The following is a 24126-nucleotide window of genomic DNA, read 5'->3' as shown; positions in this document are numbered from 1 at the left end:
CATGCACATGCTTTCCTCACTTCCCCTTCCAGCAACTTTACCCAGGGCTCTTTAGAGGATCCAGTTGAGTGTATAAATGGAGGTGCCACATTCCTTCTCTTGGCCAAATAATGGGTGTCGGTCAAGCAGAGAGCAGCCAGAACCCCTTGACTCAGTGTATGGCACAGAGCTGATGGCTCTTGGGGGGCACTCGTGCCATTGTGCCGCCAATTTGTGAGTGGAGAGTTTGGGAATTATTTTTGGTTCATGCCTAGTTATAGATCCAGGTCTTCAGACACACTCAGCTTCAGTGACTCCCACTCAGTATTATTTCAAATCCTGCTTCCAAATAGCCAGGATTTAGCTTATATTCCTCGCAGTGGAAGAAATCCAACAAACATATATTTGTGGGTAGTAATCTTATCAGAAAAAGGGAATTAAAGTGGAAAAATATAAAAGGACTCTTTATAACTTTCTGTTAAGATGTACTCACATGAGTGTATGCTTATAAACACAGGCGAAAATTATAGGGTAAAAATCATATTCAGGTATCTTATGTTTACACACACTTTAATAGGTTCATCTTGACTGTTGTATCCCCCTCCACTGTAATAATGTATCCCTTCAAACCTACTCTCTTTAAGGGAAGTGACTGTTTCTTCAGCTCTTCTGTATTCTATGATTCAAGCCGGTGGAAGGGAGCTGGGCATGTGTATCAGAGTCAGAGCAGCAGTCTATTGCTACAAAGCAAACGCACGGGGTCTGCTCAACGGCTCGGTGTTCAGCTGGGTTCATAGAACTGACCTTAATTTCGGCTCTGAGTTCCGCCAGCTGCATCTCTGCCATTTGACTGGCCAGGTCAGTCAGTCTCTTCAGCTCCTCTGCTTTCTTCTGACGGGCAGTCAGGATGTCCACTGACAAGTGAGAAGGCACACGTTAGGGACAGAGATGTAAACACAGTAAACAGTCCGGGTTCCTGGAGTCAGTTCTCTCTCAACAGGCAGGTCACTTTGCAAGACCATGAGGTCATCCCAAGGACAGCTGGCTCTTCAGGTTTGTTACCAACCACGAGACCCCAATAAAACTCAGTTCCCCGGGCACTGTGCAGCTACACTGTTTCCCTTCCTTCTTTACACTGGCATTGTAGCCTACTTTCCTAATTTGGCATCTTCAGAATGTTCTATGGAACTAGCTCTGAAAAAAAAAAAAAAAAAAAAAAAAAAAAAAAAAAAAAGACATTACGATAGCACAAGGCCACGCAGCAAGAGCCACCCTCCTGTATGTGCTATACCATCAAATTCTTATAGCATCAGACTCTAAACTTTACCACATACAGCCTCGGTGGTTGGTCAGTGGTAGAGCACTTACAGAGCATGTAAAAGGCCCCGCCTCAAACTGGAATCTTTTAAAACATAGTCTCTTGGAATAACCAGCTGTGATATCGTAATATGACATAGAGGATTTATTCTATCCACTTTTTATGAGCTGAAAAATGCTTTTGCATTTGATGCTCTGCAGTTATATTTCCGTTTTTGCAAACAGAGAAAAGTTCCAGACTAGAGTATCTTGCGTCTTTGTCCTAAGTATCCCCAGTAGAAACATTTCAAGGGCAAGTCAGGCCAGTTTGAACTGGATTTGTGTGCATTTTTTTAGCATCGGCTCCTTAGAGAGGTCAGTGGGGAGTTCCCTGGTACCTCACTTCCTCATCTCTGTCAGAAGAACTCAAGTGTCTGATATACACAGAAGCCAACACTAACTTATGTGTGTTTCCCAAGAGCACGGAGCATAAAAGCAAGAAGATGAAGCTGCCTGCACAGAGGCCAGCGGCTCTCTAATTCATCATATATGCATTTCCTTTGTTCCTCTTGGCCAAACATGTTGAGCCCTAAGGAAAATTAGCCCATGTAGGATAACGCACATGTTGAATTGTTTTCCATCCTGACTACACAGGCATAAGTTGCTCTAATAGGGTCACACTCACAGCACCCAGAGCCAAGCAGTGTATCTTTGTGATTTTGATATTTTTGAAATATCATTTCATTGGGTAGGTCAGCTGGCTTCGAAAGTTCCTCCTGCCTTAGCCTCCCAGTGCTGGGATTTCGAGCCCGTGCCACCACACAGAACCAAGCAATGTGATTTCTGATTCCAAGAGGTCTTAATAGCCACAACATAAATCAAGTCACTTCAAACATCAAAGCAAGTGAGGGAACACAAGACGACAACAGAATGAAGAGATGCACACAGCAGGCAAGGGGTTAAGGGCCTTGCACAGTGAGAGATGCCCACAAGCGGCTATTCTTCAGACAGACAGGTGCTTTCTGTTTATGTCAATATCAATGTTGAGTTGCCAATAAAATCACCTGCAGAATAAGGCCTGATCATCTGCCCCATTACACCAATCATCCTCTGGTTACTCGCCTGGCTCCCCTGCCTAGCCGATGGCTGGGCAGACCGATCTATACCTCTGGGTCCTTCCGAATTCAGAAATCTACCCAGAAAAGCATGTTTGGATACTGGGGGTGAGGAATTCTCACCCGAATGCCAGAAAGGGTCACACCAAATGATGTCTTCGGACATCTGGTTACCCCGCAGATCACAGAATAGCAGCCTGCTGTTATTTTTGACTTACGTTGGTCCACCTGCACAGCACTTTTACAAATTGAGCGTCCACATTTAGAAAGTAAGAAATTCCATTTGACAGAGATTTCTAGGGGGCTCTTAAGACGGCGGGCTAGGGACGTGGCCCACTCGGTGGACTCCTCGCTCATCTGGCATGCGGCCCCTGCTCATTTCTTACTGTGAGGTGAGGGATGATGGCAGATGCTTTTCATCCCCGCCTGGGAGGGAGAGGCAGAAGAACCAGAAGTTCAGGGTCATCTCTAGCCACACAGTGAGTTGAGATCAGCCTGGGACACGTGGAGTCCTTGTTTTAAAAACAAATGTGTGTGTGTGTGTGTGTGTGTGTGTGTATGTGCATGTGTGTGCTCATGTATACTCACACATGCATCACACACATGAACCAGCACCCTACCCGATACTCACAAAAAGGTTTTGGGACCTTTGGCTTTTTATTAGTTATGTATTTGTCATTAAAATTCAACATATGGATGGGACTGAGGTCTGCAATGCAAGAAAATGATTATTGAGTCAAAACAGGAAATGCTTTCTTCTAGAAAAGTAATATTTTAAAAAAAATACAAATTCTAAAGACCCAGACTTGAAAAGCATAGAGTGAAGGGGTCAGCAGACTGCCAGTGACGGCGTGGCTGCACATCCAGCTCTTCCTGCTGGATCATGGTGACAATTAGGGGTCATTGTTCTTCCTGATTACGTAGAACTTGGGCATTCACTTGATACAGAAGATTTTGTAAAAATAGATATAAATGGGTCCTAAAATGGGGATGCAGGTGCAAAACCACCAGTAAGTTCTGAGTTTAAACTCATGCAAATCCTGAAAATGAAGACTGCATCAGCAAGCGAGGGTGCGTTTTTACATATAGTCTCATTAGCATTTCAAAGCCTTTCATTAGGAAAGAGTCTTAAAAGTTAAGATCTAAAGCCAATATTCTTTAGGGGCACACATTTTCACCTTCGGTATGTCAATCACAAAACCAGAATGCATCGACTAAACCAGATGAGATCTCACGACCACCAGTGCTGGAATTTAAAGTAGAGTAGCAAGCATGATTTGAAAGCATCACGCTTTCAGAAATCTGTAGAGGGAGACAGGTCCATGCAGCTCGGGTCCCCTCTGCATGCAAAACTTAGCATTAGCTATGCAACTTTATAAACAGTATCTGGCAGGCTGAAATCCATTTTCTCAATAGGATTTGTAAATCCCTTCAGGATCTTAGAACACACTGGAAGCTTGGTTCATATCTCTTGACCCATGGAAATCTTAAAAGGCTTCTCAAATAATACCCATCAGGAGAAAGTGCATTCAGAATCTTGGGGCCAGGTGTTGGGGTGCAAGTGTTTCTTCAAGCACAGAGACTCTTTGAAATCCTTATTCTGGAACAGTTCTTGAGAATTTGCTATTTTACTTCATAATATGCTCTTGTTAATACAAAGTCATATTTTCTTCCCATATCTTTAGTAAACCTGTCAAGAACATTTCTATGTGACCTTCTGTTCCCTGGGGAGGCAGGCAAAGTCTGAATGCCTAGTACTATACATGCTTATTTCTTAAAATATAATAATCTGGCAACCCCTGCAGGATCCTCATGCAAGTAAACAGCAACATTTGCAAACTGTATACACAGAGCTAATGTATTAGTAACAAGGTGAGATATACTCATCCAGAATATACCTTTCAAATAATTACGTCAGTGTTCACCATGACTGGATGTTGCAGCCGATAGACACTACACTGATTGGAATTGTGACAGCTAGTCTCAGTTGTCAACTTGAATACACTTAGAATCAACTAAAACCTAATCTGCTGGGCATACCTGTGAAGAATTGTCTTGACTGGATCTTTGAAGTAGAAAAACCCATTTTAACTCCGGGCCACACCTTCTGATGGTAGTCCACACAAAAAGGACATGGGAGAAGGATGTGTTTGCTTTTTGTTTTCCTGCTTGTCTTTCTTCCAATGGCAAGTTCATTTATTATGTTGCCAAAGCATCCTTCACTGGCGTCACAATCTACTTCTTCGGGACTCTAGTGTAAACCACAGGAGACTACCTAGGGTATTCAGCCTTGGAGATTGAACAACTATTGGACTCTTGGTCCAGGTTTGTGAAGATGGCAAGTCCTCTATACGCCAGCACTGAGCCTCTAATCTGGACTGAGACTAAACAAAGGCACTTGGGACTCTAAAAACAGCTCTGACTTTGGCCCCAGCCATAGCACTTCCAGATGTCTCAAAACCTTTTCATCTCTTTGTCCATGAGACAAAAGCCATAGAGGGTTTTTAACTCAAACTTTGGGGCCATGGAAACGCCCTGAGACATACCTGTCTAAAGAATTGAACCCTGTGCTCACAGGATGGCCCACCTAAGAGCTATAATGAAAAGAAGAAGCAAGCAGACAGGCAGGCAGGCAGGCAGCAGGCAGCAGGCAGGCAGGCTGGCTAACTAACTAGGTAACTAAGTTAGCTCTTACACTCTCAACACCCCATGCCATTGAGTCCTCCTTTGAGTAAGATCAAAATTCTGACTGTCTAATGTCCTGTGTGACCCAGTACCAGCCTCTACTACTGGAATACCCTCAAGTACAGTTTGAGAACCCCACTACTGTCGACTCTGCCACCCTCTTGCCAGATGACCACCCTCAGGGACTCATTCATGACTGTCCAGAGATGAAAGATAAAACCAGGCACATGGGAACTGCATTAGTTATTCTCACCAAAATGATCTGGGCCCAAGCTAGGTACAGCCCAGAAAGCAGAACTGATGGGCCAAAGAAAGTCAGAACTCTCTAACCATTCCTTTCTCAAGTCACTACTGGCCCTGCAGTCCTCCATCAAGGTAGTTAATAGACTATTTGAGAGACCCAGCAAAACCTGAGTCCACCACCAGCTTGCACTTGCTTAACTCCAATGATGTTGTCTGGGTCAAGCAGGTAGCCAAACCAGCTGGCTGAAACTGACTTGGAAAGGACCCTGTATGGTCACTGTCCCGACTCCTATGGTGGTGCAGGTAGCTGGCAGTGCAGCATGGACCCACCACACCCAAGTCAAGAAAGAAGCCACAGACACTGGTACCAAATGCACTATCTCCTGGATTATGGATCCACTGAAATTAAGGCTTCACTGGGCCCTAGTCCATTCCACTCCTTGCCCTTCTTTGTCCTCCCGAGTCTTATGTTTGGTGTGAATACAGAGTCACAGTTCAGCCCCCATGGGCCTCAGGCCTGGACCTGGGAACTGGAAAAGGCAGACACGGGGAGGTATTAACTAGTGTCACTACAGTCCAGGGACACACATTCATCTTGACCTTTGCTCACTGGCACCTCCTCTAAGCATGTGGTTGTATTGGAGAGAGGAAAGGCATGGGGTTTATGTTTTCAGATAGGAGCACAGAGTTTACAGCTCTATTCATGCCCTGCAGCTGGGGCCCTAGTTGTCAGAACAAGGGAGTTTCCACTCCAAAAAGTGGGACTGTAAAATAGAGGCTTCTTGAAAACATGAATGAATATTTAGAAAATAGTCCCCTCCCAAGAAGTGCACAATAGGACAATGTAATTTTGTTTTTTTAATCTGAAAATTCCGTAAGAAAGATTCTGGCCTTTGGAAAACAGGAAAAGCTGGGAAATCGGACTGAGGAAGGGCTCCTGGGAATAAAATTAATCGTTCCCAGACAGAAATGAGCCAGGGCTGCTGGTTAAGCTTAGACACCTGGCCCCTGTACTATATAAGATAGAAAGTATCCAGACCATCATCACCCATTGACTGACAAAACTCACTGGAACAGCCCTAATGAAGGTTAGAGGAATTCGAAGAGGCCGAAACCTGTCTAATATCCAACACTTTAACTTAAGCAAGTTCCCTTATTTGCCCCTCTGCCTTGTGGGTAACTCAGCAGGACAACAGAAATATCACTGGGCTCCTGAGACTACCTGGTCGGCGTATACTAATGGTTTAACTCAGTGTTCCTCTTCTGACGCTTTCCAAACTAAGCAGATTGGTTTGTCAGGACCTAGAGCTACTGAAAGTTTCTACAACACTGGAGATACTTAGACTGACTTCTCATGAGATAAAGGAAACTAGGTACGGCTCTGTGAGAAACCTGTTCTTTCTAGGCTAACTGATCAGGAATAACTTGCCATGGTTAGGAAAAACCTCAAAAAGAGAAAGACATAAATCAGATAATGATGTCAACCACTGTTCTCTTGGTTCCCTGGCTAATGACTCTGCTATCAGCACCAACTGGGCCTTTAATTCTCACCTAAGAAGATTAATGGTGGAGCCCCATATTTTAAACCATATGGCCAAGTATGTATCAATTTAGTAAATTTAGTCGTCCTTAGGATCAACTACACCTCTTTCAGCACAATTTGACTTATTAACTAAGGCCAGTGCCAGTGGGGAAAGTAACAGGGCCCAGACCTTAGTAGGCCCCCAGACCTTAGCACAACTAATTCACGAAGGAGGTACATTCAGGCCATAAAACTAAGCTAAGCATGTAGGCAGTAACACCTAGCAAATGAAGACAAAGATCTAGTCCATCAAAGGCCACGGTTCTGGGAAAGTCTCTTAAATGGACTAACCTTATGTTTTGGCTTCTGTAGTTCTGCTTCTAGCTGACTGTTCCTGTTAACTGAAGAATGTCACCTGAGCACATCATGGGTTTTGTGACTGAAAGCTCTTCCCGAGAAATGCTCAGTGCTACACTGGGATCACAAACACCATGTGACCTAACAAAGACTTTCTATTGGCTGGAACACATGTCCTAGCAACACCGGCCTTCTTACTCTTGCATTGGCTGCCACCTAGCATAGCTTGTGTAATAATGGGGAAGTATAATCTATGTTGAAGGGACTGTAGCCAGTCTAAACATGGCAACCATGCTTCTGGCAGGCCTTGCTCTTCTCCCTAATCTCCCCTGCCTTGCTAAAAAACCATTAGATTACAGTCCTAAAGCTCGCCACCAAAGCCTATTCCCTTATTTGGCTACTTCCTCCTCCTGAGGCTGACTACCAAGGTCCAGCGACCAGAGTATTCTAGTCCAGCAACCAAAAGCCCCCAGTGGCTCACCCATTTACCATGCCCAATTAAAAGTAAACCCCTTCTACTAATACAGGGTTTTCCCCTTTTGCTCTTATAAACCGTGATTTGCAAATTGGCTACTTCTGTCTCCTCTCTATCCAGAGGAAGTCCTTTGTCCACCTCTGGGACAAGTACCCCTCCCCCCTTTCCCCTCCCCCATTCCCCCTCCCTCTCTCCTTTGTTCTTTGTTTTTGTCTCTTATTCCCTGCCCTCTGTCCCTCTGAGGTAAATCTATCTTCTTCCTGCTGAGAACTTGGTCTTGGGGTCCTGAGCCAACAGCAATTGCTCTATATGCCACACAAAAGGACTGAGAATGTGAGACGTTCTTGAGGCCACAGAGGAGCAAGTTCCAGGTAGTAGGTGTAGAGATGGTTCTCTACTTGACTGGGGCTTAGTTTGCTGGTTCCTTCTGTCTGTGAAGATGTGCGGTTGACAGTCATGACGCCCGAGAGACTCAGCACAACCCTCACGGCTCCATTTTCTGCCTGTTGTATGAGGCCCTGGACTGATATGAGCTTTTCCCCTCTGCACACATATGTGATGACATATAATGTTGCTAAGTGCTTGGCTCATATTTTCTCATTTTGCCTTTCACTATTTGAGCCATAATATTCTTGTTCTGATAAGGAACCTGACACAGCAAGTGGCAAGCCAGTTAGGGCTACATAGTAAGACCCCAGCTCAAAACTAACAACAGTTCGAGGTCCCACAACCAGTAAGTGGGTAGAGACTAGAGTGTGTCACCTCCAGTGCAGACCCTGGCTTGCCCAGGTGATGGACAATTCTGAAGGCAGGACCAGCATCACCAGATACTGAAGTTAGATGAAGTCTGCTTGTCAGTCCAGCAGTTTTAGCCACAGGAGGAAGTAATCAGTATCATGTTTACTCGTGGAGTGAACTAAAAAAGAGGGTTCCCTGGAGATGCTTCAGGCTCCATGGATGTTGGAACTTACCACTAACGTATCGAAAAGAAAGGAGGACATGAAATTTGAGGTCTCCGTGAACCTTGAGAGATTTGGCAGTGACTTGTACAGCTATTGTCTGGGGAACTATCTGTGTCTGCAGCTGTTCTCTCCTTCTATGTGAGGTCTTGGGGATCAAACTAAGGTCAATAGGCTTGGTGACAAGTGCCTTTCCCTTTCGCCCCCTATTCCCCTTTTAATTCAGAATGTTGATAGCTAGTTTTCAAAAATGAAAACTGAATTATGGCCAAAACACACAGGAGAAAATGAAGAATTTGGCTTAATCTTTCCAGTCCTGTACAAATAAAGGCATTGGTAGTCAAATGAACAGGGATTTAGTTGAAAGGTTACTGGGTTCAGATCACCATTTAACTAATTCATAAGATCTGACTAGGTGAGGATCCAGAACTTAGAAGATTTAAGAAAAGCATTGCAAAGAATGCCAGGTGAGAAATGTCTGGTTTCAGGAACATACTAGACTGAATTCAAAAGTAAGAGAGGGTCAGCCATCTGAGGGTTCTTATCTCTGCTGAAAGTTCCAACCAATGAAACGCATCCTATGGAAGACCACCTCTACCCACAGACCGCCATCTTACCCAGAATGCCACAGTGAAGGTTTCTGTCATGTACACACACTGACATTTTACAGACTTTTATCTTACACCGAGTACCACGGTGTACACGTGCACAGACTGCATCGTACATGGACTACATCGTACATAAACAGTGTCATACCAGGACTGTGTCGTACGTGGACGGCACCGACAGCACCGTGCACGGATCACCACCACACGGTTACCATTTGCTCTGATATTTTAGTCACTTATCAGTGGGGAGATTTAGACATGAACACAAACAAACAAACAAACAAAAATACCCGCCCGGAAATACTAACATTCTGTGTTAAATGTAGGAAGTTTTGCAGTGATCATGATATCATGAATGTGTTATTTATCTAGTCACTTAATTTCGCTGTTAATGGAGACAGGGTCTCTTGCTATGTAGACCAGGCTGGCTTCCTCAAGTTCACAGAAGTCCACCCACCTCTGCCTCCCAACGCTGAGATTAAAGGTGTGGGCTGCCACACCCGGCTTGTGTTCATTTTTTTTTTTTTTTAAATAATGTATTTGCTTTATCAGGCAATCTATAATTTCAAGTTAAAACATGAATTGATTTTTATTTCTTACAGTCTGAAGTTGGCAGGTGTTGGCATATTTGACAGAGTTTGCAAACAGAACTGGAGGATTTTAGGAAACTTCCTTTAGTACAACTCTATATTTGAATTATACAAGTTGCTTAAAAGCTTGGGAGCTATTTTACCTGTAGAGTTATTAGTGCATTAAGTTCCTAAAATGCTTGAAAAGAAACAGCTTACACACACGCACACGTACTTACACACGCAAACACATGCCCATGACAAATATTTAGGCAGCTTTAAGTATCGACTTTTAAGTAGCACAAATGCTGTTATCGTTTTGCTTTTTATTTTGTGAAAGTGTCTCGTTTACTCTAGGTTGGTTTCCAATGTACTATTTTGACCTTTTTGCTTCCCCTTCCTGACCACTGAGATTACAGGCATGTGTTACCATGTCTGGTTTAGGACATGCTGGGAACCAAGCCTAGGGCTTCAGGCATGCTAGGTAAGCACTCTGAGATGGAGCTGCATCCCTAAGTCAGACTGGAGCAACTGAAGAGGAGTTCAGAGCTGGGAATGCCACAGTGCAACCGTAAGTGATACGGTCTTTAAATGACTATCGTTAGCTTCAATATCTGCTTCCCTTAAATTAATACCAGGGCTGAAGAGTAGACTCAGACAGTGCTCACTATACAGTCTTATTTGAATCAAAATTAATTTTTAAAACTTACCCACTTTATATTTTGCTCATGGTCCCCTCTGGGTTACCTCCATTCCACAATCATTCCCCCAGCTCTCAGCCCTTCTCCTCTGAGCAGATGGAGACCCCACTACCCTATCATTTCAAGTCTCTGTAAGGCCCATCCTCTCTCACTGAGGACAGACAAGGCAGCCCAGCTAGAAGAACACATCCCGCAGACAGGCAACACCTTTTGGGACAGCCCCCCTACTCACAGTTGTTCCGGACCCACATGAAGGGACCCAACCTGCATATCACATCTGCTACATATGTGTGAGGAGCCTTAGGTTCACCATGTGTGTTTTCTTTGGTTGGTGGTTCCAACTCTGAGAGCCCCAAGGGAAGACCGACAGAGTCAGCTAACAATCGTGAGGACCCAAGCTCAGTCTCCAGCATAGGTGAACGAAGCGGGCGCACTGGCGCACGCCGTCATCTCAGCGCCGGGGGAGCAGAGGCAAGTGGGTTTCTATGGAGCTTATTGGTTATCTAGCCAAAGTGACGAACGTTGGGTTCACAAGGCCCTCTTTTTCAGAAACTAAGATCATGTGTGACAGAAGACATCTGAGGTTGGCATCTGGCCTTTACACACATGAGCACACATTGGGACACCTGCACCTACATGAACAGTTCATATACCCACCCCAAAACACACTATACATATATACACAAATTTACTACTAAACTCATTGTCCTATTAAATATGATTAAGTTCAAGTCCTATGTGTACATGGAAGACCGTTGCATTTAATGAACTCAGCGGACACCTCTTAGTGAGCCTTCTCTGCATGAGGACCGCTCTGTAGCTTTGTCACTGGCCAGACGATGTAACGGAAACACAGAGGTGAGTGACATACCTGGGGTTACAGAGCCCACCCACCAGTATTCCAGTGTGGATTTTAGGGTTCTGCCCCAAACTGCTGCTACCCCTCGATGGATTGGTTTTGGCTGTTTGGGAGATGCTCTCATCACACAGCCACATGGCTACTCACTGGCTTCTTCTTTAACTTTATCCATCTCTGCCATCAGTGAGACCTCTTTGTCAATGATGCTAGGGAACGACAGAAACAAAAAGAACAAGAAGTTAAAGTTAAACTTTCAACAAGTGATGGAAATGCTTGCATTCGTGCATGTGTGAACACGTGCATGCACGTGCGCGCGCGCGCGCACACACACACACAATGATTTTCATTAACCCATTTTTTAAAATTTATTTTATCTTATTTTATTTTGTGCAACAATGCCAGGAGAACACACTTTCTCTAAAACTGAAGCAACATGAAAGGGATGTTCCCAAGGATAACACCAGGACATCTGCTGATTAAGTCACTGTCAACACATCTGAAAGGAAAAGTTCCAACTTCTGGAACTGTACGGTGTTGCATTTAAATCAGGGTGTATTTTTCCTCTCCACATTCCAAAGTTCCAAAACGATGGTAAGTATTTGATAAGCCGGCACTTAAGCCATAATGGACCGTCCCCAAATGTCTGTGGTTTTGTTTCTGCAATTCTAGCTGGGGAGAGAGAGGTGGGCCCAGCTCAGTGCAAGGACTATATATACTAGGGCAGGCCTGCTCAAGGATGCTGCCCCTGCCAGCTCTGCAATACAAGCATATGTTCCCATCCCCTCAGAATGGCAAGATGATGGTGAACTTCTTCCAATATCATTCATTAATTAAAACAATTATTCAAGTTTATTTCTCTCATCCCAGCCTCAAATCTTCTAGTTCTGCTCTCCAAAGACAACAGCACAGAGAACGTCGATATCCCTCTTCTGATGTGTCTATAAAATCAGAGAGGAGCTGTTCCTTTAACTTTCAGTTGGTAACAAATTATCATCTATCTTCCTTCCATCCATCCATCCATCCATCCACCCATCCATCCATCCATCCATCCATCCATCTCTCATCTATGTATCGCTCATCTATGTATGTGTCCATCCATCCATCCACCCATCCATCCATCCATCTATCCATCCATCCATCCATCCATCCATCCACCCACCCACCCACCCACCCATCCATCCATCCATCCATCCACCCACCCACCCACCCACCCATCCATCCATCCATCCATCCATCCATCCACCCATCCATCCATCCATCCATCCATCCATCCATCTATCTCTCATCTATGTATGTATGTGTCCATCCATCCATCCACCCATCCATCCATCCATCTATCCATCCATCCATCCATCCATCCATCCATCCATCCATCCATCTATCCATCCATCCATCTATCCATCTCTCATCTATGTATCGCTCATCTATGTATGTATGCATCCATCCATCCATCCATCCATCCATCCATCCATCCATCCATCTATCCATCTCTCATCTATGTATCGCTCATCTATGTATGTATGCATCCATCCATCCATCCATCCACCCATATCTATCTATCTATCTATCTATCTATCTATCTATCTATCTATCTATCATTTCTCTATCTTATTATCATCTATCACATTTATTATCTATCTATACCTATTATCTATCTATCTTTCTATCTCTATCATCTACCATCATCATCATTATCTAGGGATGTACAAGTGTATTTACTCTATTATCAATCTATCTATGTACCTATCTTACTATCATCTATCCAATTTACCATCTCTTACTATTATCTATGTATCTTTCATCTATCACTATCTATCAATCTGCAAATATACATACATACATCTGAAGTTTAAAGACTTGCTGACAGCCTCACCATATTACTGCATCACCTAAAACACTAGTTTAAAGTTCCAGATATCTACTCAGGTTTTTACATATGGAAGTTTCTACAAGTGAACCCTAAATCTTTCTAAGATCTAAAACAGACTTGCTCTTGTGACTGAATCTCTCTTAAATGTCTTTAATCAACCATTTACCTCTCATATGCTTTCTCATTTCTTTTGCCATTTATTTGAAGATGTCAAATTGGCCTCAAGAGTTGTTCAAAGCCTGAATTTTACTAATTACATCTCTATGGTTTTATTAAACCTACTCTTTATGCTTCCTATTAAATTTTTGGATGGAGAAATTTGTTATGATTCAGGACTGGCTTTTTCAGACACAGGATACACTTATAATATTCCCCCATAATACATCTCAAATCTGTGCTTCATCACCCAATAAAGACGTGGAAACACGACATTCTTCACTTTGTTATTAATAATCATCAATGTCATTTCCTATATCAACAAGGTTTGTAGGAAATATTTGATTGTATGAGTTTTTCATTTATTTGCTGAGCTCGTTCTTTAAAGAGAAACTTCATTGACTTAGACTTAGCTCAGTGTTAGGGCACATGGCTAGCATGATCACAGCTCTGGGTTTAATCCCCATGGTGTCTGTCTCTCTGTCTCTGTCTTCCCCTGCCCCGTGTGTGTGTGTGTGTGTGTGTGTGTGTGTGTGTGTGTGTGTGAGAGAGAGAGAGAGAGAGAGAGAGAGAGAGATACAGAGAGACAGAGAGATAGACAGAGATACACAGAGAAAGACAGAGACAGATAGAGATATACAGAGAAAGACAGAGAGACAAAGACAGAGAGAGACAGAGGCACACAGAGAGACAAAGGGGAGTTGAGATTACCAATTGTTTGGTTATCATTATGTATAGTTTATATAGATAAGGCAGATAAAATGTCTGGTTTTGTTAAGTCTGTTTTTAAGCTAGTTTTTTTTAAGCATCCTACAAAGGTGTCAATGAAATTTTATTCTTCTTTATATATTTTAATTATGAATTTATGTAGTATGCATTTCAGTACATTGCAGTTTATCATTAGTTCATCATTAGATTTATAATCACCTATATTTTCAAAATTTATAGTGTTGAACATTTCATTTTTGGTTATTCTGCAAAATTGGTCAAGGTAAGAAGTGGTTTGTGAATGCATTTCTAACTATGTAGGATTCTGAGCAAGATGGCATGACCTACTTGTCCAGTGATGAATGTCTGCTGTGGAGTTCAGCTCTTCGAAACCAGGAAGTCTCAGTGGAAAGTTCTGTGCTTGGTGTGACAGGCACAGTCTCCAAGACTGGGCTCCGAGCCCAGTCCCTCCACTACAGACAGCATCAGGAGTCCCCATGACGCACATGGCTAAAGGTCACTGGGTCTGAGCACTTCTGTGAGCCAGTCGTCTGCATGTTCTTTATTTATGGTACATAGGCAGTGATGACAGTGTGTCTTAATACGGGAAGTGCACAGCACCAAAAGGTTAAGTAGTGAGAAGGAGTCTTTACTCCATCCCTGTCCCCAGCGACCCAGTTCCTTTCTCTGCCAGTCTTTTCTACTGCAAGTTCCTCATATTTCTTCTTAAGGTCCATCTCTGTACAATCAGCATATACTGAGCAACTGTACGAGGTGTCAGCCAGAGTCTATAGTACAAGGTGTCAGCAGGTATCTACAGTACGAGGTGTCAGCCAGAGTCTACAGTACAAGGTGTCAGCTGGAGTCTACAGTATGAGGTGTCAGCCACTATCTACAGTATGAGGTGTCAGCCGGAGTCTACAGTACAAGGTGTCAGCTGGTATCTACAGTATGAGGTGTCAGCCGGAGTCTACAGTACAAGGTATCAGCTGGAGTCTACAGTAGGAGGTGTCAGCCGGAGTCTACAGTACAAGGTGTCAGCAGGTATCTACAGTTTGAGGTGTCAGCCGGCATCTACAGTCCCTCATTCCAAGCAGACAAAGTGTCTCTTGTCAAGACTACAGATGTCACCCTGACAGAGACAAGTGTGGTTTTGTTTGTGGTGCCTGTTGTATTTTATACTTTTACAATGTTCTTAGTTCCACCTTAGTTTAGGGAGACAAAGGCCAATGGATAAGCTATTGGGGAGATAAGGTGAAATTACGGTCAAGAGCTCAAACTACACATAATTAAGCTACCCTGCCTGGGAGCATGTATTTTTGAAACTTTATTCCACACAGAAAGGGATGAAAGAAGAGAGAAGATTCAGCAAGAATGCTGAGACCCAGGAGCCACCTCAGGAGTGGGACAGTGAAAGGAACTCCCAGGAGCCGAGGCATTTCCTGTGCCATCTTAAGGTGTTGCTGTGGTCTTATACACAGCTGTGGGGATGCCTGTACCTTCCTATGCATGGTGTGAATGGGTGCAGTCACACGGACCGGAGTGTCTGGGTTTCACTGTGATGAGCAGACGGAAAGAGGAAGTCTGAAGGCACTGCGAGTGAGAGAATGTAGAGTCCGGGGGTGGGGGAGAGGAGTAGGTACTTGTCAAGTGGCAGTTAAGGGTTCTGGAGCTGAGAGGGCAGCTATGGAAACAAAGGGAAGAGGCTGGGGAGAGAAAGTGGATTTCTCTTTGTCACTGTGAAGTCTACACTCCCTTTTGCAGAGATGTGAGAGTCCTGCAAGACTGGCCAAGAGGGCAAGACAGAGAGAAGACAAGTGTGATGGTCCAAAGAAAGAAGATCTAGCTGACTTTTCAAGAGGCATACGGAGCACACATGAGGGAAATCCATCCGTGTGACAAGGCTGGCCTCAGAGAGTCAGTCACTGAAAAAAAGTGCAGACTCCACAGGAAGCCCAGAAGGCTCTACACAGTTACCAGCCTTACCACCCCAGTTCTTACGCAGAGAACAGTTTCCGGAAGTTGGGAGGCATGTAGGCTGCAAGTGTTGGTCAGCGACGGCACTGAGGAGAAAGAGGCCTTGGCTGAGTTCTTCGCCAGCTACACGATCATGCTAAGGTTTTGTTGGTAGAGTTTGTTAACATAATGTGATGCTCAGAGAGTTTACAAGATGGCCATCTGTGGTATAATACATATCCTCAGGTGGAACACATATTAAACAAAACCTGATAGTCACACAATGTTAGTTCAGACCTTTCTGGGCTTGCAACAGGAGGGATGAAGGCTTATTCAAGAAACTCTTAATCTGCTTAATGTACAACACTTGGGGATGCAAAAAAGCCTGTGAGGTTGGCATCAAACCATGCTTCTGTGGCTATTTTAACAAGGGAATGTCCTCAGGTGTCTCAGAAATTCAGCACTGCCGTTGCTGTATGACTGCATTTAAACTTACTCCCAGGGTTTTTGTTCTGACCTGACAGAAACACACCAAACTCAGGACTCAGCGCAAGGAGGGCCCACTTGATTGTCTTGAGAATCTTATCACAGTGGACCGGTGGTGCCTGGGGTTTGGTTCCAAGGCATTATTAGGCTTGTGGAAGGGGAATGGATATGGCAGACAAATTAGTGCAGGCCAGTCTGTCCCTTGGTAGGCTGTCAGACAGTAAGGAGCCAGCATCACATCATACTGAGCCCCAGACTAAGAACAGGTCAAGAAATCAGGAATGGCCATGTCAAAAGCCTTTAGAATGCTCTCATAGCCGAGGTGTCCCAGGCAGCTCTGCAGGTGATTGGATCAGGGATATTTGCATGACTCCATCTTCTCAGAAGGGCAAGGACAGACAGACACACTGATGTGCTGCTGGATGAAAAGAGCAGCAGGCTGGACGGGATGGAGGGCGTCTGGGCCGAAATCTGCTGTGGAGTTCTCAGATGGGGAGGGGGAGGAGGGCCCTCTGAGCGGGCTGGCATCATGCCAGAGTCCTACCAGGGAAGCAGAGGTCACAACTGCTTTCAAGGGTCTCCTCTGTAGGTAGACATGAGCTTGTTGTTGGGTGAGAGCCAGTCCTAACTAGTACTAAGACTCATTGACAGGCTCAGGTCCGTTTGGTGTGCCAGTGCCATGTGGGAATCTCACTGAAGATTCCCAATATCCCCGGGGTCACAAACCCTACTCAGTCTTCACCACAGAGCCTTGGTCCATGCCATTTGCCTCAAATACAATGTCTCCCTTCCTTCCCAAATTCATCTCTTCGTCTAGCAAGTTCTTCAAATCTTTGCTTAACTGTCAACATCTCGAAAACCTCTAATTAAGCTGCTAAACGCCTCACCCTTATGCTTTTATTGTGTTCTAGGTTCAGCAGTGGCCGAACTGCAAAGGAATGGAAGATGCCCATCCTTCGGTGGCATGGCATGGGATGGGTGTACGGGAGTGCTCATGTATGGATCACATCTACGTGAAAATGTGTACATATTTGCACGTGGATCCGCCCTCATCATTTAAGACATAAGCAGTTGGAAAAAATTGTAATGATATTTACCAAACACTGAGGCTTTGACTCGGAATCAAAAGAGCGAGTTTGTGATTGTGTTCTGTTGAAACATGTGCTTTCCCATGAATCCAAGAGGCTAAGCACTGAGTGGCCCTGTTTCCCAGTACTGATTTCAGTACTAGACAGAAACGTGTAACTGTTTAATTGGTACAGACTTAAAGGTGCATCCAGCATGTTTCCCATCAGCAGAGTTGAACATAAAACACATGCTAAGCTCGCATGTTTCAGACATCCCGTTTCTACCCTTCCTTTTATTTAAACTACTTGGTTAATAAAATTTTATCCTGTGGCCATAAAAAAGCTTTTATTACCAAAGCAATAAGGTGTAAGGAGGAGATTACCATGACAAAATCTTTATAGTGTATTATATAGTTAATCACAAAGATAAAGTGTCATTTCATAAAAATGTTTCCACTGTCTTGATTCTTTCAATAGGGACCTAATGATGACAATACAAGGGCTCAGAAAGGCTCTTCTCTCGGAATATATTTGTGATTTATTCTGCTCTGTGGAAGACTTGTCTTTAATTCTAGAGACCAAGGCACGGAGAAACCAAAATGGTTTCTTCTGGAAGCTTGGACGAGTCACACAGGGCTAACGTTCTTAAAAGGTGAAAATGCTATGGCCGGCAGGCACCCAACAGGACGATCACAGCTGAGAGCTTGCTGGTGCACGTTGAGGAATGAGTTAAAACGAGGCCAGTTTCCCATCTGATACTTTGCCTCATGGAGCCTTTAAAACTGCTGGGAACCATCTGATCTCAGGCAAGTGTGGCTCGGAAGTGTCTACGGACCGTGTGCTTCAGCACCTGTAACTCCTGGCTACTCTGCAAACAGACTGGGAACACCAGAGATGGAGGGAGGGCAAGCAGGTTGTGTAAGGAACCTGCATCCTGGCCTCCTGGTGCAGAAAGGAGAGGTGCTGGGGAGAACGGATGAGTGATAAGCCCCAAAGCAGGACTTCCCGCAATAAGACTTTCCTTCCTTCCCATCTTTTTATAATTGAAGGAGAAAAGTAATTTAAGAATATCCACACCCCACTCTGGACTCTGCTCCTTATTACCGTGGAGTCAAAGAGCTATGGGGTTCCCTGGTTTGTCCAGTACAGCTTGGTGACCCCTTCCCGGGCCTGGAGCTGGGAACTTCTCTCTTCTTCAGGAGACCTTGTGCTGATGGGAGGGGGTCTGTGCTGCCCAATAGCTTAGAGGTCTTTGTCGCCTGGATGAGGGGTTTGTACCCACTAGGGAAGAGAGGAGACCTTCTCTTCATGTGAGGCCCATGGACTTGCTCCATTGAGTCCCATGTCTGACCCAACTCAAATATTCAAGTCCTTCTTGAGACCAAAGCAAAACTAGTCAAGGGCTTAGCTCAGCTACTTCTCAACAACTGAGAGCTGTCAACTGAGTCTCGTCCTTGGCTTGGTGACCACAAGTGTAGCAAGAACACGTGTAGTTCTGTGTGCCTATGCCAGGAGGGTCAGCAGCTTTCGCTGCAATCGACACCTCACCCACCCTGATCTTACAGACTGCCAATCCTCAAGTTCCTTTCCTCACCTTAACGATCTTCCCATTTGGTCTCTTCCCTTGTGCCCTGTGTCAGTCACGGTGCCACCGTCACTTCCCACACTGTTCTGTCCCCAACAGTCTATTCCAGGAGAGAAAAGCCTCTTCCACTTCCACTGATTCCTCTGCATTGCCAAGATTCCCAGACTGCCATCCTCTATGATAGATTTTTGCATTTTATAACTACCTGAATTCTATTCATAACTGGAAATACAGGATTTTTTCCCCCTTAAATACAACAATGGTGACAAGTGGATCTTCTAAAGGCTCCACAATGTTACTCACTAAACACACAAAACCCACACAGATCTTCAGTGGAAAGACAAGCCTTTGAAGTCTCCTGTTAACCACAATCATCAAAGAGGTAAGATGGCTGACCTTCCTGGCACAAAGCACACTCAGCTTCAAGGCAAAGCAAATACCCCAGATACGAACAACTGGACTCAATCTATCACTTGGGCTGAGGCCCACTTTATTTTGGTTTCTTTTTACCAGGGATGATATAATGTGCTAAATGTCTCTTAATTTTGCATATTTAATGTTTGAATCACACAATAATTTGAAATCACAATTGACTATTTGACTATACCATTTAAGTTACACTTTGGGAATGAGGCCTGAAGACCGCAGACTAACTTCTAATACTGATAAGACTCTGGAGTTCCTTAAAACAGACATAATTAATTTCAATGCAACCCCACTGGGACTCATTTATATTCTTGGAACCTTTTAAAGGCCAAGAGAAACAAAATCCTCTGTGTCTAAAATCTACAGCACCAACTGTTTAGCTAGGGGTATACAACTGTAGTAAGTGTTTTTTTGTCTTTCCTAATTATGTCTTAGGTTGGTTTGGCTCTATCAAAAGCACTCATCAAGCAAATAGTCACATTTCAGTTTTACTGTCAAAAGAGAAGACATTGGTACTCTCCAGATACTTAAGGCTACAGTACAGAAGAGCAAAGGGGGCCAGCTGTCTTTGGACATCTTTGCTTCATCTTACACACTCATTAAAGAAAGCAAGGCAAAATTAAACATTCCAAAATAAAACAAAACAAGACAAAAACCACTCTTTGTCTCTCACACAAGATAGAGAGCCAACCACTTTTACACTCTGCTACTTTTTGTTTTGTGTGTGTGGTTTTTTTTTTTTTTTTTTTTTTTTTTTGGAAAACAAATTGAGATGGGGGAAGTTATCTGTGAAGATGCCATCACTGATGCTGAGCATGAGTTCTAAAAGTGTGGTACCCAAAGGATCAGGAGAGTGCCAACACATCTAACGTGAGGCAGCCAGGCCTGGTAAGGGAGAGAAAATGCATCCCAGCATCCCCTGTCAAGCAAGCACCACTATCTCAGTTAACACCCTGTTCTAAGTAGACCCACACGGGGAAGGCAACCAAACACTAAAGTCTGAAAGGGACTTTCCTACTCTCTTGACTAGAGATGAATGACAGCTCATGTGTCTAATTTATAAGTGGGTTTTCTGATTTAAGAGGCATGTGTTCACACTCATCAGTTGGTGGAGTGAGGCTCGGGGGACTTTTGTCCTCTCAGATACTGTGATCTGGCATGCTTCTGTTCCCTTCTTTAAGTGGCAAATTTCTAGTCTTCCTTCAGGCATCACCTCCTTGATGAACCTTTCCTCAACCTCAACAGCCTCCAGGGTCCTTTTACTTCACTTCTCTCTTCCCCCAAGGAATACTGAAGCAGTGTCGAGATTCACACGCTTCATACTCAAGATCCAGCGCATACTAAGTGCTTACAGAGCTAGAGGGTACCAAGGAGCAACAACTTCCAGACACGTCAGGACTAACACACACACACACACACACACACACACACACACACACACAAACACACTGACAATACACACAAGACCTGCCCAAGTTCAAACCAGACAAAATCTCAGCACTGAGACAAGGAAGTGGATAAAGTCCTGCCCCTAACCAAGATGCTATGTGCAACTGGTACCTGCTGGGAGAGGGAGAACCAGTTCTCTCCAGCAGAGTCCTGGGGCAGCCCCACGCCAAGGAATAACCGGCCAGTACAAAGTAGACTCCACTCCACGTTTTTTTTTTTTTTGTACACTTTTTGTTTCTTTTTGTCTTAGTGGGTTTTTATTTGTTTTGATTTTCTTTTTTTGAGAAAAAGTGAGTGGGAGAGCAAGAGAGAGGGAAAACGCTATGAATTGAGGTGGGGGAAGGGGAAGAGGATCTTGGAGAGTTGGGGGAGGGGAACGAATATGATTATAATATAGTGTATAAAAAAACTTTTAAATTAGGAAGTGTTGAAGAATAATGCCCTCCCAGTGTCTTGGGGTAGAGGAAAAGAACGTTCCTAAATGCTATACCTGAAAGAGAAACTTAAGCGAGCATCCACTGTGGAGCACGCCAGTAGTTTTCTAGAATGACGTGACAAGCTCACTGACTTAGGAATATTCATACAACCCATAGAAAGGGGTAACTGTGTCTTGTTCCACAGCCGAGTAAGAAAATCGATTTTGAGCTAGAATACATAAAATGAAATTCAAACCCCATTCTGTCTAATGCCACACCACATGCTTCCTAATTAAGTGGTTAATAAACCTTTGAAAGTGTGACTTTTATTAGAATTTGGCTTAGTAAGAATCAAGAGTTTACAGGTACTGAGATATTAATGCTGCACATAGGTAAGGAATTCTATTACGCTGACTTCATGCTCAGATTGTTGTGTGACTTGCTATTGTGTACCTGACTAGCTGTCCAAAATCACTCCAGAGCCCTACTCCCTACTAGTCTAATAGCCCTCTTTAAATCTAATACATCTGCTATCTGTGAAGATGCTTAAGAAATTGATCTTAATTCTCTGAGTGAAAATGCACTGTATTATAATTTCTTAAATATATCATACCCCGTGGGGATATGCACACGGAACACTTGCTTAATTTTGCCTTCTATTTCCATTCTAAGATGGAAAGACAACCGCTTCTGTTCAGAAGCATGTGACTAGCTGGTTGACTGGCAGCCTTCAGTTGCCTAAAAGACTCAGACATCTTCTCAGATTCTGAAACAAAATCAGAAGCTCCTTTGAAGGAAGCCTGCAGCTACAGCTCAGCAGGCGTCAGGGCCAAGCGTGTGATGGATGGAGTGTACTGTAGTAACCCACACGTGTGAGTGGCCCGGGAAGGCTGTTAATGTGAGGTGCTGGTTACGCTGGTTTCTCAAAACCGAAAAGGCCAGTTCGGTACTTTCTGTATTTATCAGCCTGCTCTTCCTTCATGTTAACTGACGCATTCAGTCCCTGCAGAGGCCCTGGGGAAACATCTAAAGTGAAGAAAAGCCTTAGGGAGGAAAGAAACCAGGGAAGAGGCAGCTTTCGCCTCCAGAGAGTGAGCTGTACCTATTTAGAGGGACATATATTCACAAATGAGGCAAGGCCCGGAAATGGACTGGGCCGCAGGGACTCGCCACAGATGCAAAGTCACGGGAACCTTGAGGTTTTCCACTTTATGTGGTATTTGCCCTTTTTTCACGGCTTCAGAATGGATCCTGGAGCTCACTCCTGTTTATTACGCTGGTGCAATGTGAGGGAAAAGAGTCATTTTGGGCAATTTGTCAGCTAGACAGCAACAAAATCCATCCATATGGCTCTCTTGAGGCATAAATATATTCATCAGCCTCTTCTATTATTGTCTCTGTGTATCCTTTGCACGTATGTGCTCATCCCCACACTGTTCTTTTGGTATTCCAGATAATATGGACTAATGTGTGGGGGAAGGAGCACGTTTATTTAATTGTCTTGGTATAGTGTTTTGTACAAGGCAGAAACAGGTGGGCACTTAGGGAAAAAAACATTTGATGAGAAAGAAAGGGATTTGTGGGAAAGTCTGGTTTGCACAGGTCTTGATCAGTCAGAGAGAGGACTGTATTCACTTCTAGAGAAGGAGACAGACAAACCTTATTACATTTTAAAAATAAAATCCCAATTTAAATTTATGATTTTATTTAAACAAAACAGAAGAACTGAAAACCACACATCCCGACCTCTTGATGTTGATCCTCATTATGTGTTTAGGCTAGAAGTTGGCAAAATCTAACAATTGTTTAACCCAATTTTTATAATTAGATAGGGAATTGAAAGCATCACACATTCATACTGCAGCAACGCCAAATAGCGGGAAAGCCTTCTTAGGTCATGCGCACACTAGCAACCCCCCTTACAAGCACCTCCTATTGCAAGGGGCATGGAGAAGCATCATTTTTTGTAACTGTACAATTACACTGTTCCAGTATCCAACAGCCAGCATACACACTAGCAAAGCTCACTATTTTTGCCACGTTGGCTTTCCAAATGAGAGTCCTACCCATTCCCCAAGCTTTTATGACCGAACTTGAAAGCCAAATCTGTCTTTTGCCATCTGTTTAGTGATACAGACCTCATTCTAGGGTCTTGTTTCCCTTTAACCAAATATGTGTCATTCCTATCAAAGTATATGTAGCGCGCCATGACGCTAATGCTTCCCTAAAGAAAGAGAAGGACAATTCAGTGACCAAGTATTGATTTGTTCAACCACGGCTGAACCATGAGCTATGGTTCCTCTAGTTTACACCGAACGAGCACTTGCTCACCTGAGCATGCCACTAGCACTCGAATGGCTGGACATTTGCCACGGGTGCCTGGGAATAGCAAGTAATAGTGCTGCCTAGATGAAGCCAAAGAAGACTATCCCCCAAACAGGCGCCTAATGGAACAATTCCCCACTGTCCCCTCTTTACACGCTTCAGCTCTCCGTCCTAATCTCAGTCTCTACTGTGATATTTGGCTTTATTGTAAAATGAGAAAAGAGACTCTGGCAGAGACAGAATAGCTAATGAAATAGCCTGTCATTAGCTACAACCTTCAGTTCTTAATTTCTTCCATTTTCTTCTAAGGACTG

The 24126-nt window shown here is 43.9% G+C and overlaps 1 protein-coding gene across 6 annotated transcripts in view; it reads right to left on the bottom strand.

The window, feature by feature from the left end:
• Positions 1 to 24126, bottom strand: part of SPATS2L (spermatogenesis associated serine rich 2 like) — a 166875-nt gene that overhangs the window by 7759 nt on the left and 134990 nt on the right. For all 6 annotated transcript variants that reach the window (XM_080932681.1, XM_080932680.1, XM_080932682.1 and 3 more), the window contains 2 exons: positions 11516 to 11574; positions 784 to 893 (listed from right to left, as the gene is read on the bottom strand). In XM_080932681.1, coding sequence (XP_080788807.1) covers positions 784 to 893; positions 11516 to 11574 — 169 coding nt within the window. The remainder of the gene's footprint in view (positions 1 to 783; positions 894 to 11515; positions 11575 to 24126) is intronic.

The sequence above is a fragment of the Micromys minutus genome, assembly GCF_963924665.1.
Source record: "Micromys minutus genome assembly, chromosome: 19".
NCBI classification, from domain to species: domain Eukaryota; kingdom Metazoa; phylum Chordata; class Mammalia; order Rodentia; family Muridae; genus Micromys; species Micromys minutus.
Note: the sequence above shows the minus strand (reverse complement) of the source record. Positions and strands in the feature narration are given on the sequence as shown.